The following is a 17,099-nucleotide window of genomic DNA, read 5'->3' on the forward strand; positions in this document are numbered from 1 at the left end:
ACCCCCACTTAAATTTTTGCTTAAGCCCCCAAAGTTATTGAGTCAGCCTACATGCAGCTTTGACCTTTGTCAAACACCATGATATAATCAACACAAATATATGTTGGTAGTTCCATGCCTTCTTTCTGATATCACCACTAATCTTTTGCCACAAACTTTATAAGATATCCTTATATTCCGCAAGAAAATAGTACTAATTAACCGATAGACCAGCAGGCAGACCATAATTATATGGCAACATAAAAGATGCAAACTAAAAACAAAAATGAAACATCATGATTGAATTAATATTTCTAGTTTTGCTGAAAATACTATTGCCCCTCAAATTTAAAAGAGAAATTGTGGAGCATCAAACAGTTCACTATTTCTTCTTTCAACAACTGACTTGGCCTATAGTAATTTGTCCTCATCCAGAATCAAGATTGTGAGGCGCTCAAGACCAGGCCTTTCAGTGCTGGCATTTGATTTTCCAAAAGCTCCCTCCTGCTTAAAATTCTATCAGATGAACAGTCTTCTTCCTAACCAACACAGACACAACAAAATAAACAAACGATTGATTTGAGATCAAAACCTAAAATAAATGTGAGGATTTCTAAGTTTCCCAAAAGAAAATTGTTACAAGTGCATATATTCTCATAAAATAAACATAGTTATCATGTCAGCAACTTATTTTGCAAAAAATTTACTTATTGTGACCCCTTTAGGCCCTAACAGAGGAGATAAATTTTAAAACATGACGAAAAGAATATTTAGAGTTTTGCTCAAGCTTGAACTATCATGGGCCGATTGTAAAAATGACATATATGCCAAATAAAGAATCTGATGAGTGAAATGCACATTTACTCACATCACCAGTTGCAGCAGATATTAGTGCTAAAAGTGTCACTGTTGCAGTTTGGTAATCAGTTAAGATCTTGTATGCTGAATCATCTAGTTTATCCTGAAAAATAGATACACAATTATGGAACATAAAATGTAGGGGGAAAGACATTTATAGAATAAATAGCACCAAACACTTCAAGTAAGGCAATCGTATTATAACCATCAGTTAGACATCAGTTAGGTTCAGTTCATTTAACCAACTTGGGCTGTCAGGGGGCAAAGTTCGATGCAGTTCTTACAGGATTCAAATTCTAACCTGATTTTCATTTTTGACATGTTATAAGTTATTCAAATTCTGCCAATGAAACTATTGTACTCAAAAAAAAAATCTGCCAATGAGCTCTAGCTCAACTGGCACCTCCTCCCTTTATAAGTTCTAGTGGAGTGTAAGGTCAAGGATTCAAGACCCATTGGTTGCACTTGTAACTTACCAATCAGGAAAAAAATAATTCTAATTCTAATTACATGAATACAAATCTGACTCCGAATCCAACAGATTCCAAATAAGTAGTCCAAATCCAAATAGTAAAATGATCAAATCCATATCACCTACATGATGGCCACTCCTCACAGTTGTTAATTGAACCAAGTTCCAACATCACATACATGTTCAGCTCAAACAAAAATGTAGACTACTAAATCATTGGTCCGCCCTCCACCCACCCTCCCTTCTCTTCCTTCTTCATTTGGTAGGTAGATACAATTCATGTGGGACAATTGAACCATTTGGTCCAAACCATTGGGATTATTGGCAATAAATATATGACCATGAGATGAAACAAAACATTTCCCTAAGAACATGTCTCAAGAGGTATAACAAATAATAAGCTGACTGACCCAACAAGTTCTGTTTTGAATGTATCTGAATTCCCTATCCAAAGTAAATGCTACAAAGTTTGATCCAGGAAGCTGGAGTATTGAGACCCAAAGACCAGAAGTAAGCATGCCAACTGAATCCACACAACCTTTAAGAATCAAAGGCCTATTATTTTCTGTATTTTAATCACCACCTTTTACAACCATAGATTAGCTCCCAAAAAAAAAAAAAAAAAACTCAACAAAGAAAAAAAAGAGAAGATTTTATGAAATTATCTACAGTTTTGGTGTATATAACATGTCAAGATTGGAGATTATTTAGAACTGAAAGTGCTAATCACATTCATTGTTGACTTCTTCTTTTTTCTTTTTTGATGGGACATTTTATAGTTATCTTAATATAAGTATTTTGCATCTGTCTTTGCCATCAAACTATATGCAGTCCCTCCTTACTCCAGCTATTTCAGGATGTAGGAATTAGTTCATTTCAACCATCATAAGCAAAACCAAGCACTAAAATTTTTTACTATTGCCTTACAATAGACATCCCGCACTCCAGAAATACCATGTGTAAGCCGGCTGCCATCCATTGAGGTCATTCATGTCTGAATTAACAGATAAGGTGCCCACTAATGGTGACTCTATCAGTGCATCTTTTTCTTCCTTTTACTTTAAAAGAAAGGATAAAAGTCATGTCATAATACATGAAGTAAACCTGAATGAAGAGAAAGTCTCCCTCACTTTCACTAAATCCTAGGGAGCCCTGACAAGAAGTAAGTACTTGTTATCCCATCATTAATGATTAAGCTTCTCAAAACATATTTGCACTGCCTTGATGTTATTTCTCTTCAAGGCTCCACAAGGTTAGTTATTATACACTCAAAATCTTGCAGCACATTGTTTGAAAAACATATTCTCTTGGGATAAATACAGATATACCTTCAATCGAGAAACAGCAACTGAAATGGCCCTTCCTGGGGCTTGAAGAGCTTTATGGTGAACCTATTCGCAAAAAAAAATCACCTTATAACAAAGAACAATGAACACTTTTCAAGCATGTATAATAAAACATATCAATATAAATTAACTGACCTGTATATACAGTAAGGAGACAACTTTTGCCAGAAGAGAAACTGGGTCAGTTTCAGCGGAAACTTGAGATGTCAAATCCTGAACATGACAATGATAAATAAATGAAAAGCACATGAGAAATAAGATCTTGAGACCATCGATCCATTCTAACTTCATACCTACCAATTTATTAATGCCCAACCGGACAAAGTTAACACAATTTGCTGCTGTCTCAAACATTATTTGTCAGATTTTAAGGGAAAAATAAACAAAAGGATAAGTCACACACATGCGAGAATTTTTTTTTGGGGGGGGGGGAGTGGGGGGGTGGGGGAGGGGACGTGCATGGTATGCTTTAGCTGATTGGTCCCTAATATTCTCAATGTTATGAACATAGTTTTAGTCTTTTATATTCACAACATGAGCAAGCTGAAGTTGTCGTGAATTTACTGTTGGGTCAATTGTCATCAACTTTCAAATCAGGAAAAGAACACCATGATTGACGCGGCAGAGAGAATACAAGATGATATTGATTAGATTGCAAACCAACCCATTTATTAACAAAATGATTTTGACATTTACTTATAAAACTGAAAGGAGGATCACCTTGCGATATGAATGCAGAAGTGTTCTCTCCAATTTCTTGTCAAGCTTCTTCAAGAGTAACCCACTGGAACAATGAAGCTCAAAATGAAAATGGTAAATTTCATGTCAACATACATACTTCATATAGCTCAAATGGAAACCATAATCACACTAATATAAGAAAAAAATAATTACCTCTCTTCCACTATCTCTCTAAACGCATCCATGAATGTTTCTACCCGCTGTCACATCAAATATTCAAATCTTAAAGTCATTGCTGTATATTCATAACAAATAAACAAAGTAATACACAAATGAAGAACATTTCAAAATTATCAACTGTTGAGGAATTGCAATCAAACAAACCAGAGTTCCTCTAAAAACAAAACCTCTCTAAATTTTCAAGTATTTCATTCTTTGAAGTACAAAGAAGAATATGATAGTTACAATGGGGAGGGGGGGATTTGAACCCTAAACCTCTCTGCTGGAAACACCTAGAGGTCCCAATTGAGCTATAAGGTTCTTGGCAAAAAATACAAAGAAGAGTTTAGGGGTAAAAACACAAACAAAGAAGAGCACAAAGTCAAGTAGTCTACTTCACAATATACATACTATGACTAGGCAGTGCAAGTTACTTTACTCTGGTAGAAAAGGAAAAAATTATTTAAAAAAAGCAACATGCTTTTTCATAACCTTTTTAATTATACATAATATATATATATATATATTTTTGATAAGTAAGAAAGATGTATATTCAAAAAACTACTTTATGCAAAGAAGCACAAAGCATATTGAAGATTACAAAAAAATAGAGAGAAGCAAAAACAGAGGGGGGGAAAAAAAAAACTAAATACAAAGAAAAAGAGAGCTAAGGAACAAAGCAAGAGAGTCACTAGATGTGTGTCCCTAAGCCCTAGACCAATCAAAAAGGGAACTAGAAAAAAGAGCAAGAATTGGTCATCGGATCTATCTAAGTCCTCAAAAGTCCGCCAGTTGCGTTCCCTCCAAATGCACCACATCAAACACCACGGAGCTAAATTCCAAATGTTAGATGAATGCTTCCCCAACCAATTCCACCAACCAAAAAGGAAATTTGTAACCGATCTTGAAAGAACCCACGAAACCCCAAAAGTGTTAAAGACAAAACTCCATAAACGATGAGCCTTCCCACAATGTAGCAACAAATGATCCACTCTCCCACAACAACGACACATGACGCACCAATCAACAAAATAAAAACCCCTACCTCGCAAATTATCACCTGTGAGAATCCTATCCTATGCGACTGTCCAAACAAAGAAAGAGACACACTGGGGTGCCTTAACCTTCAAAATACCTTTCCATGGAAAAAAAATGGAAGAAGAACCACGCAACTTATGATAAAACGAGCGGATATTCAAATTATCATTCTTCGTCAACTTCCATCTCATACGGTTACCATCATCTGTTGAAGGTAAATTGGCTGCCAAGAACTGAAAAGAATCATCCACCAACTTTGCCTCCCAATCATTAGGACCCTGATTAAAATGAACATTCCAATCTCTCCTATCCCCCACTCCTTGCCTTATCAGAGAAGAGTCAATAGAGGTCTCTCTATTAGTAGCAATATTGTATAAGACCGGAAAAGCCAAACGAAGAGGAAGATACCCACACCACCGATCTATCCAAAATTTCACTCTACTCCCCACCCCTAATCTTAAATTGGATGTTTTTGCTAAAAGCTTCCCAACCCTTCTGGATACTTCTCCACAAGCCACACCCGTGAACATCTCTTCCTAGCTTGGAAGTCCAACCCCCCCCCCCCCCCAAATTCTTCCCCAAAATTAGAAGTTACAACCCTCCTTTAAAACCGAGTCTCCTCAACCCCGAGACGCCAAAGCCATTTCCTAGTAAGGCTTTATTGAAGGTGGTCAATTTCCTAATTCCTAAACCACCATTGGCAATAGGCATACACACCTTGTCTCATCCCAACAAATGTGTCTTGGAATCACTCCACAAGAAATCCCTTTGCAACTTCTCAATTTTGTTAGCCACATGAATCGAAATGGTGAAAAGAGATAAAAAATAAGTAGGGAGGCTAGATAACGTACTCTTAAGCAAAGTCAGTCTACTACCTTTCGACAAATACAACTTCTTCCACCCGGCTAACTTCCTTTCAATATTTTCCAAAATAGGATTCCAAATAGAGGGAGACTTATGAGACGCCCCTAACGGCATACCAAGATAAGTCATTGGCAAAGGCCCAACCCTACAGCCCAAAACCTCTGCCAAAGCATGCACATTATGTACCTCCCCTATAGGAACCATTTCACTCTTAAAACACATTAACCTTCAAGCCTGTCACGGCCTGAAAACAAAGTAGTAACAAACAAACATGAAGGAGTTGCTCCACATCTGTGTCACAAAAAAGAATAGTATCATTCGCAAACAGTAGGTGTAAAACACATTCCCTTCCACCCCTCCTACCATTAGCCCTAAAACCATGAAGTAATCTTGCCCCCTCCATTCTCTTCAGCATCCTACTAAACACCTCCATCATAACCAAAAATAACATGGGAGACAGTGGATCTCCTTGTTTCAAACCCCTTGAACTACCAAAAAAATCAGATGGAGACCCATTAACCAACACAAAAAATTGAACTGTGGAGATACAGGTACGAATCCATCTACACCATTTCTCTCCAAATCCCATTCTCTTCAACAAATATAACAGAGCTTCCCAATTCACATGGTCATATGCTTTCTCAATATCAAGCTTACAAATCACCTCCGGAATTTTACTCTTCACCCAACTATCAACACACTCATTGGCTATAAGAACAGAATCCAGGATTTGTCTGTCTCCCACAAAACTATTCTGTGATTCAGATATCAACTGATCTAACACCACTTTCAACCGATTTGCTAGAACCTTAGCCAAAATCTTATAAATACTCCCCACCAAGCTAATAGGTCTGAAATCTTGAATATTAGAGGCATCATTCTTCTTAGGGATTAAGGCGATAAAAGTAGCATTGAGAGATTTTTCAAACTTACAGTGTTGAAAGAACTCTTCAAAGACTGCTAGGACATCTCTTTCCACAACTCTCCAACAATGATGGAAAAAGGCCATTGAGAAGCCATCTGGACCTAAAGCCTTATCCCCTTCCGGTGGCCGCCCTTGGAAGAGTTCTCACCCACTTCATAAGTACTCAGGCCCGAGAAGCATGGATTGGATGGCTGGGTAATGCCCAAATAGGGCTGGGTCGGGCCAGGGACCAACGGGTTAGGCATCTGAATAAAGCGCAAGGGCTAGGTCACTGTGGATTTTGGGCCTAATCCCACATTGGGCTTATATTATTTATTTTCTGACTCACTCGTGGAACCCATTTGAAACACTTAGGTCCACCTTTGTTAAAATCCCATGAAATCCTCCCCTTTCCATTCTCTCCCACCTCCATAGTCAAACCCTTACCTGTCCAACAAGCATTCCTAAAATGACTCCCAATACCATAATCAGATTCTTTTGAATTCAATTGAACCTTAATGGAGATCTTTCTTTATTTCCCTAATGGAGATCTTTCTTTATTTCCCACAGGCAATGTCTCTCCTAAACTAATATCAACATTAACGCTCCGAGATTTCACTAATCCTCCACCTGCTGCTATCGGGCATGGCTTGTCCATCGAAACACCACTCACCGCCACCTTTGCCTATTCTAAATCTGGCACCACCATCCTCTCCTCCCCTAACCATGTCTTCCCCTTGTTTGAAATACTCAATTGCTCTGGATGCTTTCTATCCTTAACTTGTATGTGACGGCCTTGCACCGTTTCAGCAAAAGATCTAGAGATTTGAATCTCTGAATTGCACCTGTGTGGCTGAGCAACAAATTTTGAGGAACCTGAATTACTAACAGCATCTTGGTTCGGATCCAGCACCTTTCTTAATTCAAGTCTTAAAGTCCTGCAACCATTTTTTGCTCTGCCTTCAGGGATAAGGATTGACCTTCGAAAACCACCAACTTTAAGTTCAGTTAGTAATAAAAAATGGCCAAAAGAGTTGGCACTTTGTTGGAGAGTGTAAGCAACATCACCATCCTTGAATGTGAAGAACTGCTTGGAATCAATCCCAATGACAACGTGTTCAATATTCTTCATCAGCCATTGTGCAGCGCTCTTACCCATAAAAACTGATTTCATAAAAAAATTTCCCCGCTCAAAAATCCGCAACGAAAAATAACATCCCCCTTCTTCTATTACCAATTGAAAAAAATTGGCTTCAATGAAAAAACTACGGGAACCACCCATAGCTGATCGAAATAGCAGAAAAGAACAAAATATCTGGCTAATCTGAGGTAGCCGGGCCTCCTTGGGAGAGGGGAGCTCTTAGTGGCACCGTCAACAAGAACTTGGTTCTTTTTACAAACTTATGAGGAGCTTTTGCTCATGAAGTACACAAGAAGAATAAGGAACAACCACAAAAGATGTAAAACAATAAAAATTGAAATAGTCTGATGCCTACCTAGTGACATAAATGAACATAGAAGGGGCAAAAAATTTATAACACCAGAAAATTTTGAAGAAATGAAAACATAACTTGATACACTTGTTTTGATATATATACACACACACGCATACAAGGGACCAAAAAGATTTATGGTTGAAAAAAAAATACATGTTGAGAAAGGGAATGTAACTGTCTAAAGTAAAATTAAATTCAAAATAAATACGAAACTTTTTTTTTATTAATGAGTACCAAAACCTTTATTTGTATGATAATAAATTCCAAGAATGAAAAAAATATATTCTGAAAAACAAGAACAGACCTTTCCTTCCAAAGCATCAACTACTGCAAGAGCCTTATTCGACAGAGATCCTAGAAAACTCTTTGCCTACAAAAGCAAAAAGGAGTATATTAAAAATTTGGCAACCATATAGGTATTCTTCCTGAATGAAGAACTTGAACAAAGATCCACGTTATAAAATAACTTAAAATACTGATTATTCATTATAGGCACTATTCATCCGATAGTGGATTACTCATACAATTGCAGTTCTTTCTCCAGGACTTAGTGAAACAGATTCGGAATTCTGGGCTTCCTCAACTTCGATTCCATTCTTCAATTTGTTGTGGATATCCTACGTTGTAAAAAATCATCATATTAAATCAACTGTCAAATTCATTTATTGTGGCCTACTAGACCATAACAAAGGAAAACTATAAACCAACAGTAAAACAATCGACAAGTGCTACCAAGTTATGTAAGAGTGTATCCAAAATGGAAGCAGCAGCTGTTCTTAATAAATGCCGGTGCAAAATAACCTGCGAATTATAGTTTAGTCCTCTCATACCAATTTCATCACCAAAGGTAACATCTTAAAAATCTTCATCATTAAGGAAACTTACTGAAGTTGATTGATCATCTTCAAACAAATCTAAAGCCCTTTCATACAGCTGCAAGTTTAAGAAAGACTGCCAGAAAAAATAAATATAATAAGACAGTTGGCATTGGGAAGTATTCAGAATTCCCAAGTTTATATAACATGTTAAACACATCTTACATATCCAAGAGGTTATGTAAAAAATAAAAGATAAAACTTAAAAAGTAGCTCTATTTCTAAATACGCAACCCGTACCCACCCAAAAAAAAAAAAAGAAAAAAACTAGAAAGCAGACACAGAATGTACTTATACATAAATTATAATTGCACTAACCTCATCAAGTTTCCTTTGTAAATTATCAAGCAAGCGTTTTATTCTATCTGCATTTTCTGTAAATACTGCCTTCCTTCTGGCCTTCAATGAATTGATTAGCATAGGTCTCAAATGGTTTGCTAAAGGTCTAAGGATTGTTTTGGGATCATCTACACCTACCAAGTTAGAAAGTTGCATCTGTCAAAATTAGAATGAAATGGATGCCAAATTATCTCAATAATTTGAATTAACAGAACTAAAGTCAGAATCAACAGACCTTGTTCTTCAAAATCAGGAACTAGCATCAGAATCTTCTGCATAACCCATTCTTCAGAAGGAATGCTGAGATTGTCCTCTTTTGCTCTAACTGATTCTTTCTTAGCACCTGTTTTTGAGTCTGAAACTTGTAAGGAAGACGTATCCTTGCCTTTCCTCTGGTTTTTCTTGGATTTTGTTGGGACATACTCCTGGTTATCAGAAACACTTTCAGGTGCACCCGCATTCCCAGCAGATTTTCCCTTTCTCTTTTTTGGTCCTTTCTCAACAGCCTGTTTACTATTACCACTCTCACTACCAGCGTCAAATGACTCAATTGACCTGTTTGAATCATGTCCAGCTTTAGCTGCGTTGACAAATTGTGAATCATCAGACGGTATAATACCAGAAGACCCTGAAACACTAAAGTGTTCCAACTCTTTCTCCATTTGATCATACACAACCTAAACAACAAAGAGACAAAATTGCAAATATCAGAATTTCATGAGAGAAAAACTAATATCAATAAATATAAACATTCTTCAACAATTACCAAATATCCTAGGTTCTTGTCTTTCAAAATTTAAAAGCACAAAAAGAGAAGAAATCTGTTTGAAGTTATTTATCAATCAAATGGATTGAGCTACAGGGTTTTATTTGAGAATACAGATGATGAGGCAAGAAATTGGATCATCTTTTTCATGCCAAAATCTCAGCTAACATATAAGTTTACAACAAAACAGGTGTAGGGTGTCCGAGAACCGAGAAGAGAAAGAGACGGGGCACCATGCACTAACTCATTTATAAAAGTGCGTATGACCTAAGGAGCTGGTCAACCCGAGAAGAGAATGGAGAAAAGACATAGCATCTTATGAGCGCCCGATTGGGAGGAATGGAGTTGTAGGAGAGGATCCGTGCGGTGGGAGGAAGCTTCTTGAAAGGGTATACCCTCCACCCCCGCATTGAATGCTTTGTAACAATCTTATCAGCTGCATTAATGAGAAAATGATCCTTTAATAGTGTTTTCACAACTAGCAACCCCTTTTACCACCTTCAGCAGAGCCCTGATGTGACAAGTATCCAGGGAAGAGCTATGGGCGTACAAGTGGAGGGCTAGGATGTCAAGAAGGAGGATATATAAGAGGAATGAAGTTCTACAACGGAAGGGGGAGGAATTTTTAGAAAGAGAAAGTAAGAAGCAGAAAAGTGAACAGTGTATTGCTTAATAAAAACCAGAGTCAATCTTATTTAAGAACCCTTCCTCATAAGTGACCGAGGAGAAATTTTTTTCATCTACTACTTGATTCATTCTTCCTTATTGGGGCACCACTTTCATAACCTTAAACTTAGCACACAGCTATACTGTAAATGTCTTCCCACCTCTACAAACAAACACTCTATTGTTTGGGCTTGGGTTGAAGTACAAGGCACTACTATTCTAAGTGGGCTTGGGCTGCCTAATCCGTAGCTCTTACAACAGGGATGCAGAATACTGAAAAAATTTCTTGGCTTCTTATTTCTTGTTTTATTACAAATGATAGCAGCTGAGATAACAATATCATTCATCTAGAATGCTATGTTAACTGAAGCTACTGAACCAACTAGCCATCTTTGCTGTTTACACACTGCTAAACTTTTTCAAAAGCATTAATACACATATATAATTGAAATGAGGTTCATAACATAACAACTCAGTGACTATATTTCAAGGGCCATACCTTGACAAAGCCATTGCTAAATACATAAGACTCCCCAAAAATGAGTGCTTTATTAGACTGCCAGGAAACAAGAAACAGATGGTTGTATGAGTCATTAAAGCAAATGTGAAATCAATAAGCTTTCATGCTGCTATCAGAAAGTCACCTTGAGAGCCAGTTGAACAGATGGGCAGAGGGACATAATTTTAAAAGCGTCCTGGGGTCCAAATGATGCAGGTAATACAGAAAGAGAATCAATCCTGTATTGGTCCATCAATCATACCAGTCAAGAAAGAAGCAAATATTGTCTTAACATAATAAACTCAATTGGAAAGTGTCTCAAAATATATTTACAAGGAAGTGTCTCACTGAGTTTATCTAACAAGTTCATGTAACTTATTTAATTCCAGAAATAAATAAACAAACTAAGAAAAATCTCATCTTTGATGAATAAATAAGTGATAGCTTGGAACACCATGCTGCCAAATGCAGTGATATATGCTAGCATCCTTGGCCAATAAGAGTGTTGTACGTGTTAGTGTTTGAATAAATTTACTAATTGCTTAAAATTAGAACTGTAAACGAGCCGAGTCAATCCGAGCAATAAAAGTTAAATATTTTTATTTAATTTTATTTTGAATAAGAGTCGAGCTCAAGCTCATCACAATACTAGATTACAATTACCTGGGTAGCACAAACATGGAAAAATTTCCAACATACTGGTGTCAAACACGTATCCGACACGGACACAAGCGTGTCAAGTACGCAAACAGTTCTATTTTGATGTTAAATGTTGCTTATTTAAACTCTTTTTATGGGTGTCTAGATTATTTGAACTCTTTTGTTTGTACTTTAGACAATATTTTATTATCTTTAAATTAATTTTAGATATATGGCCAAACTTTTTATTGTTGTTACATACTTTTGAAATCCAAAATAAACATAACTTATTTGAAATATAAAATACATATACCTAAAAATAAATAATGATTAATTAATTAATTGTCGTATCCTCGACGTATCGTATCCTAGTTTTTCAAGAAATGTCATGTCACTTTACTACGTATCATGTCCGTATTCCGTGCTACATAAACAATTACATGTTTAAGCTTGGTTCATTTTCTTGTTGAACAAGATCAAGCTTGTTCACAAGGAGCTACTTGGTTAACTTATTCTTTTTTTTTTATATATAATAAACACACTGGCTAAAAATTTTTAACCCTTCACAAATCTATCCAAATAATTAATGACTAAATCATAAATGAAATTACATTATTTGAGATAATTAGATAATATGATTTTGATTATGAACTAATGAAAATTAGATTTTTCAACCGTCTTGTTAAAAATTATATATATATATATATATATATATATATATATATATATATATATATCTTTTACAATAAATGGACTATTTAAGTTGTCAATAAATTAAATGTTAAAAAAATAGTCATAAATTACAAAAAGGAATAGTGTGTATTTGTTGTTGATAATTTACTATCTTTTGAACTTATTAACAAAGTTACACAATCCAATCTTACGTCTATATAAACATATTTTTACACGTATGCATAAAAGCATCTAATATTACATCTACTTAAATCAAGCATCATACTCACGAGCTTGTTCACGAACACATTATTATGTTTGAGTTTGGCTTGTTTAATAGTCGAGCCTAAACATAGGCTTGAGCTTGGCTCATTTGCTAAATTAATGAACATAAACTAGTTTTTTTTAGCGGAGTGCAAGCTATTCATAAATAGCTTGATTTATTTACAGCCCTAATTAAAAAGCTAACAATGGAAACAGGGAGGAAAAGAATAAGGGTTGAAAGTTAACATCTAAGTCATGCCCTTACCAACTACCACGCTCAAGAGCATCCTCAGTAGCAGCATCCAGCATCTCAATCATTGAGGGGTGAACAAACACAGAGACTAAAGGCACACCTTCAGGATATCTGGACTAAATTGGAGTGCATAGCCATGGTTTGATTAGATAAAAACCAGAGAAGAATAAAAAGCAAAATATTTACTTCACAGAAATCCTATGACCTCCGCAAACATAGAATTGGAATGAAATCCACAAAATACCTGCAAGAACTGAACGGGCTGGGAAATTCCAAGTTTATTCAGATTTTCATAGCTGATAAAAGAATTCTGCAGAGATAAGGGAGAAACAAAGAATAGAAAATTGAAACATTTTCAGAAATTCTCTGAAAAATGAAACAAAGCTTAAATGAATATAAAATGTTCCAAACCCAGATGGAATTCAGTCACTTAAGAAAGTGGAACCTAGCTTTGAAGTAATTAGTAATCTATATGAACATAGAATTTCACAAATCACATGATATTGTGACATTGAATTTGTGCTCAGCTTAAGTTAGTGATCACTCTAATACAACATAGATTGAACATGTAAGGGGGTTAAAATCGATCTGGTCACAATTTAGGTTGCAACAAGGGAAAAGATTTATGAAAAATTATGAGACTTGAAATAAGAAAAAAAAGAGAGGATTTGAACATGCATTTTGATATACAAATCGCATTAGGGACACACAATACATTAAATATCTGAAGTAGTAAATTATGGATAGGTGAAAGAAGAGGACTCCATACCTGTGAAAAGAAAGAATCTACACACTCCTTTTGAGCAATGGCAAAGACCTGTTGCACAAGTCTACATAATGTGAAACCACAACTGTTTATATTTTTACAACAGCTAAAAAGGGCTTTGATTATTGAAAGAGAAAGGGGGGAGCTTTAAGGACACCACATACATGTCACCCCCACTTCTCTTTGAAAAGTCTCTATCTCTATCCCTCAAGGGGAGAGAGAGAGAGCAATCAAAATAATAAGCATAAATTTACTTGCATATACATAAGGGGGTAAACTTTAAATCAGCATCATGACTACCAGTCGCTAGTAATATCAATTTTTTTTTTTTGGGGGGGGGGGGGGGGGGATTATTTTTTTCCCCATCTCAAATAGAGAGAATATTCGAAATAGTGACTTCGCTTCATGTGGCGTAGTCCCTAGTCACGTAGATAAGAATTAAGAATAATATATGGAAGATTAATGGGAATTTGAAATGCAGTTTGAACAAAGAGATACTTCTAGTTACACTCCAATAGCAAATGCACACAATGGCAGAATTCATATTTCTATAATGGTTTTGAGCATAACCAGAATTTGATAGTACTTAGTTCTTAGATCCTTGTATTATTGGACAAATGTTGTAAGCAGTGTCCATTTAATTCTTTCTCAGATTGTAACATCTAGGAGAAGTCATTGTATACCCTATTCTCCATTAATTCTCCTAGTTTATTTTAAGAGATATTTACTGCTAATCCACAGAAAAATAGTAAATAAAAAATATATATATATATATATTTATTTATTTATTTACGTGACTTTGTAAGAAAACAGTTGATAACTGCTACTCCCCCCCCCCCCCCCTCTCCTCCTCTAATTTAGGTAACATGGGAGGATTTTGGAGGCCCAAATTGAATAAGAAACCTCAAATAGTCTACCAGAAATAGTTTTAACAGCTATCAAAACTCAGCATTCCCAAAAGAAAAATCTAAACAAATTTTTCCAGATAAAATGTCTAGATTATCTTACGTACATTAGGTGTCCAATGAACTCCTGCACGTAGTGATCCCAAAACCTCGCCTTCCTTCACAATCCCATTAAATAGGGATTGGAAAAATGAACCGTCAATGGCCACACCACTGGCTCCATCCATTTCATGCAGTTGTTGTTGTAGTGAGCTCCACAACGCAGACAAATTAGTTGGGACTGTAATACCCCTTGCAGAGCCACGAACCATGGCGCTAACACGAGCAACATATGCAGGCGTATACAATTGCCCACCTTCAAGCCTACCTTTCACCTAAAATCCAAATACATGTTCAATCCAACATAATTAATTTTTTCTTTCTTTCTTTACACATTCTAAAATCACATGAAATTTAGCAAAAACAAGTTTACCAAAGTCCCAAGGCGCGGCTCCAACACAGAGGTGACCATTTCCGAACCAACATTTAACTGTGTGGCAATCTCTGCCAAAGCAATTTGACTACATTCTTGAAGCCTATCGTTGATTTCTTCAGCCATAGAGTCCCAGTAAGATTGTGATATTATCTCTCCTTGAAATAACATAAGCCCCGGATCATCAGAAACAACATGTTGAGCTTGACTCTCAACGTAATACAAATCAACACCTGTAGTGTCCGCAAGATCAATCAGAGAAACACGCCCTAATTTCTTGATCTCCACCACCATTTCATGCCTCAGTTGCTCCTAATTGATACCATAACATACTATCATCAAATTTCAACAAAAGAAATCACATGGACATAAATATTAACAACCCTCATACTCATACATTATCAGAGAGGAATTCAAAGTTTCAAACCCTAATGCTCTGTTTGGTAACTGAGAATATGTAAGAAACTAAATAATAACAATCAAATATCGAATCAGTCCGTATCCATTATCAGACTACAGCTATTAAATGAACCGGTTGCACAGCCTAAAATTAATTGATTATAGGTTTTCCTCTGTTGCATAGAGCCATATGTATATATGTATATCATAAAACAAACAAACGAGTTGTTTTATTTTCATTTCTGTAATTTTCCCGAGAAACAAACAGAACGTAAGCGAAAATTGAGAGAGAGAGAGAGAGAGGTACAGGAGTGATGTATTCTTTGCCAGAGACGGTGTGGAGAAGATCGAAATCGATGATGTGGAGCTCGTGAAGTTTTTGGACCAATTCGACGACGTTTCGCTCCGATAATCGAATGCTCGATTTCGCTTGCTGTGCGCTCTCGAACTGTCTCTGCAATTCCAGCAATTCGTCATCCATTTTTGTTGTTGTTGTTGTTGCTATGATCACTCTCACCCCGCGATCACACAGAGACTTGAGAGAGAGATTTATTTAATTATTATTATTATTATTGCTTTTCCTTATATAACGGTGTGAACGTTTCGACCAAGATAAGAGAGTGAGAGAAATCTAATGGGCTTCGTTGTTATGTTTTGGGTTTGGCTTCGAAAAATTAGCCTATCCCAATAACTTTTACCAGATTTTTTTTTCTTGATCTCTGTTGGTGCTTTTTATGTTGATGGGCTAAGGCCCGTTCTTCTGGGCTGAGGCCTGTTCTGCTGTGGGTTAGAGAGTTGGGCCTAGCCCGCTACTCTAGCAAGACATTGCTAAGGGCCAGTTTTTGCACAAGCTCAGCATCCAAAATAAAGACTAAAAGCGTTAACAAATGTATGCATATTAGCCCGCAAATGTTAGTACATGCTTTATATATTGAAGGGCAAATATCTTATAGCAGGAAGATTAGTTACATCAGGAAGGTTAGTCAGGGAAGAAATTAACATAACCAGCAGAATGCAAAATAATATGGCAAAATGTAAAATAACAAATTCTTCTGCAAGAAGTGAACCAAAGAGATCTTGAACTCCAACTTGGATAACCTTTCTATTGGGCTAAACCATCAAAATTATGCATTTTGGGAAATGGCGTTTGATGGCTACTTGTTATCTTGTTGGAATTTCAAAAAGTGGGTTTGCTGTAAGAGGGAGGAAAAGATGATCTATTGATGCATGCTGTTCTGCCGTGTTCACTCTCTTTTCTTTCACTTCTCTCTTTCTTTTTTCTCCGTTATTTCTCTTTCAACTCTCTCTGTTTCTTTCTCTTAGTCACTATCCCCCTTCTATTCATGGCTACTATTCCTATTTATACTAGATTAAGTCTATGAGATTTCTCTATTTCATTCTCATTGCTCACCAACCATTTTTGTCTGCTGTGAGCACCCTTTCAGAGTTTCCCACCAGCTTGCTAGCCGCTCAACCTCCACTACACCTGGGCATGCTCAGTACTTTCTCTCTCTCCCACTACTTATTTCATGACAAATCCTTGTTTGTTTAGTTCTGCTGTAGGTCTATCTCGCTCTCATTCCGACAAGCAAAACTTTGAGTTTCTCTTTACCTATTTCTATGCATGCATCAAGTGGTCCCAACCATTAACTACCTATTTTGGAAAAAGATGCCTTCCCATCAGAGCACCTTTCAAAAGAGGCATTGGTTGGATACCAGAAACATAC

At 36.3% G+C, this 17,099-nt stretch overlaps 1 protein-coding gene across 1 annotated transcript; it reads right to left on the reverse strand.

The window, feature by feature from the left end:
• Nucleotides 1–122: 122 nt before the first annotated feature.
• Nucleotides 123–15,926, reverse strand: LOC142607513 (E3 UFM1-protein ligase 1 homolog). Its single transcript, XM_075779046.1, has 20 exons — nucleotides 15,680–15,926; nucleotides 14,974–15,285; nucleotides 14,609–14,875; nucleotides 13,600–13,647; nucleotides 13,075–13,140; nucleotides 12,843–12,946; nucleotides 11,148–11,241; nucleotides 11,003–11,059; nucleotides 9,307–9,748; nucleotides 9,051–9,205; nucleotides 8,743–8,808; nucleotides 8,590–8,658; nucleotides 8,382–8,474; nucleotides 8,162–8,227; nucleotides 3,550–3,596; nucleotides 3,376–3,439; nucleotides 2,791–2,868; nucleotides 2,638–2,700; nucleotides 848–940; nucleotides 123–518 (listed from the first exon to the last, which is right to left on the reverse strand). Exons 1-20 carry the CDS (start codon nucleotides 15,851–15,853, stop codon nucleotides 417–419), a joined length of 2,460 nt encoding a protein of 819 aa, XP_075635161.1. The 5' UTR covers nucleotides 15,854–15,926; the 3' UTR covers nucleotides 123–416.
• Between the last annotated feature and the right edge of the window lie 1,173 nt (nucleotides 15,927–17,099).

This window comes from Castanea sativa, chromosome 8, assembly GCF_040712315.1.
Source record: "Castanea sativa cultivar Marrone di Chiusa Pesio chromosome 8, ASM4071231v1".
NCBI lineage: Eukaryota > Viridiplantae > Streptophyta > Magnoliopsida > Fagales > Fagaceae > Castanea > Castanea sativa.

Bases quoted from the DNA above. Each gene is read 5' to 3' on its own strand.
- LOC142607513 (XM_075779046.1), bottom strand. From the start codon at position 15,853: ATGGATGACGAATTGCTGGAATTGCAGAGACAGTTCGAGAGCGCACAG. The intron at 13,648-14,608 runs GTACGTAAGATA...CTTGTGCAACAG, and splicing joins GAGTTCATTGGACACCTAAT to GTCTTTGCCATTGCTCAAAA. The intron at 8,659-8,742 runs GTAAGTTTCCTT...TATAATTCGCAG, and splicing joins AAGATGATCAATCAACTTCA to GTTATTTTGCACCGGCATTT.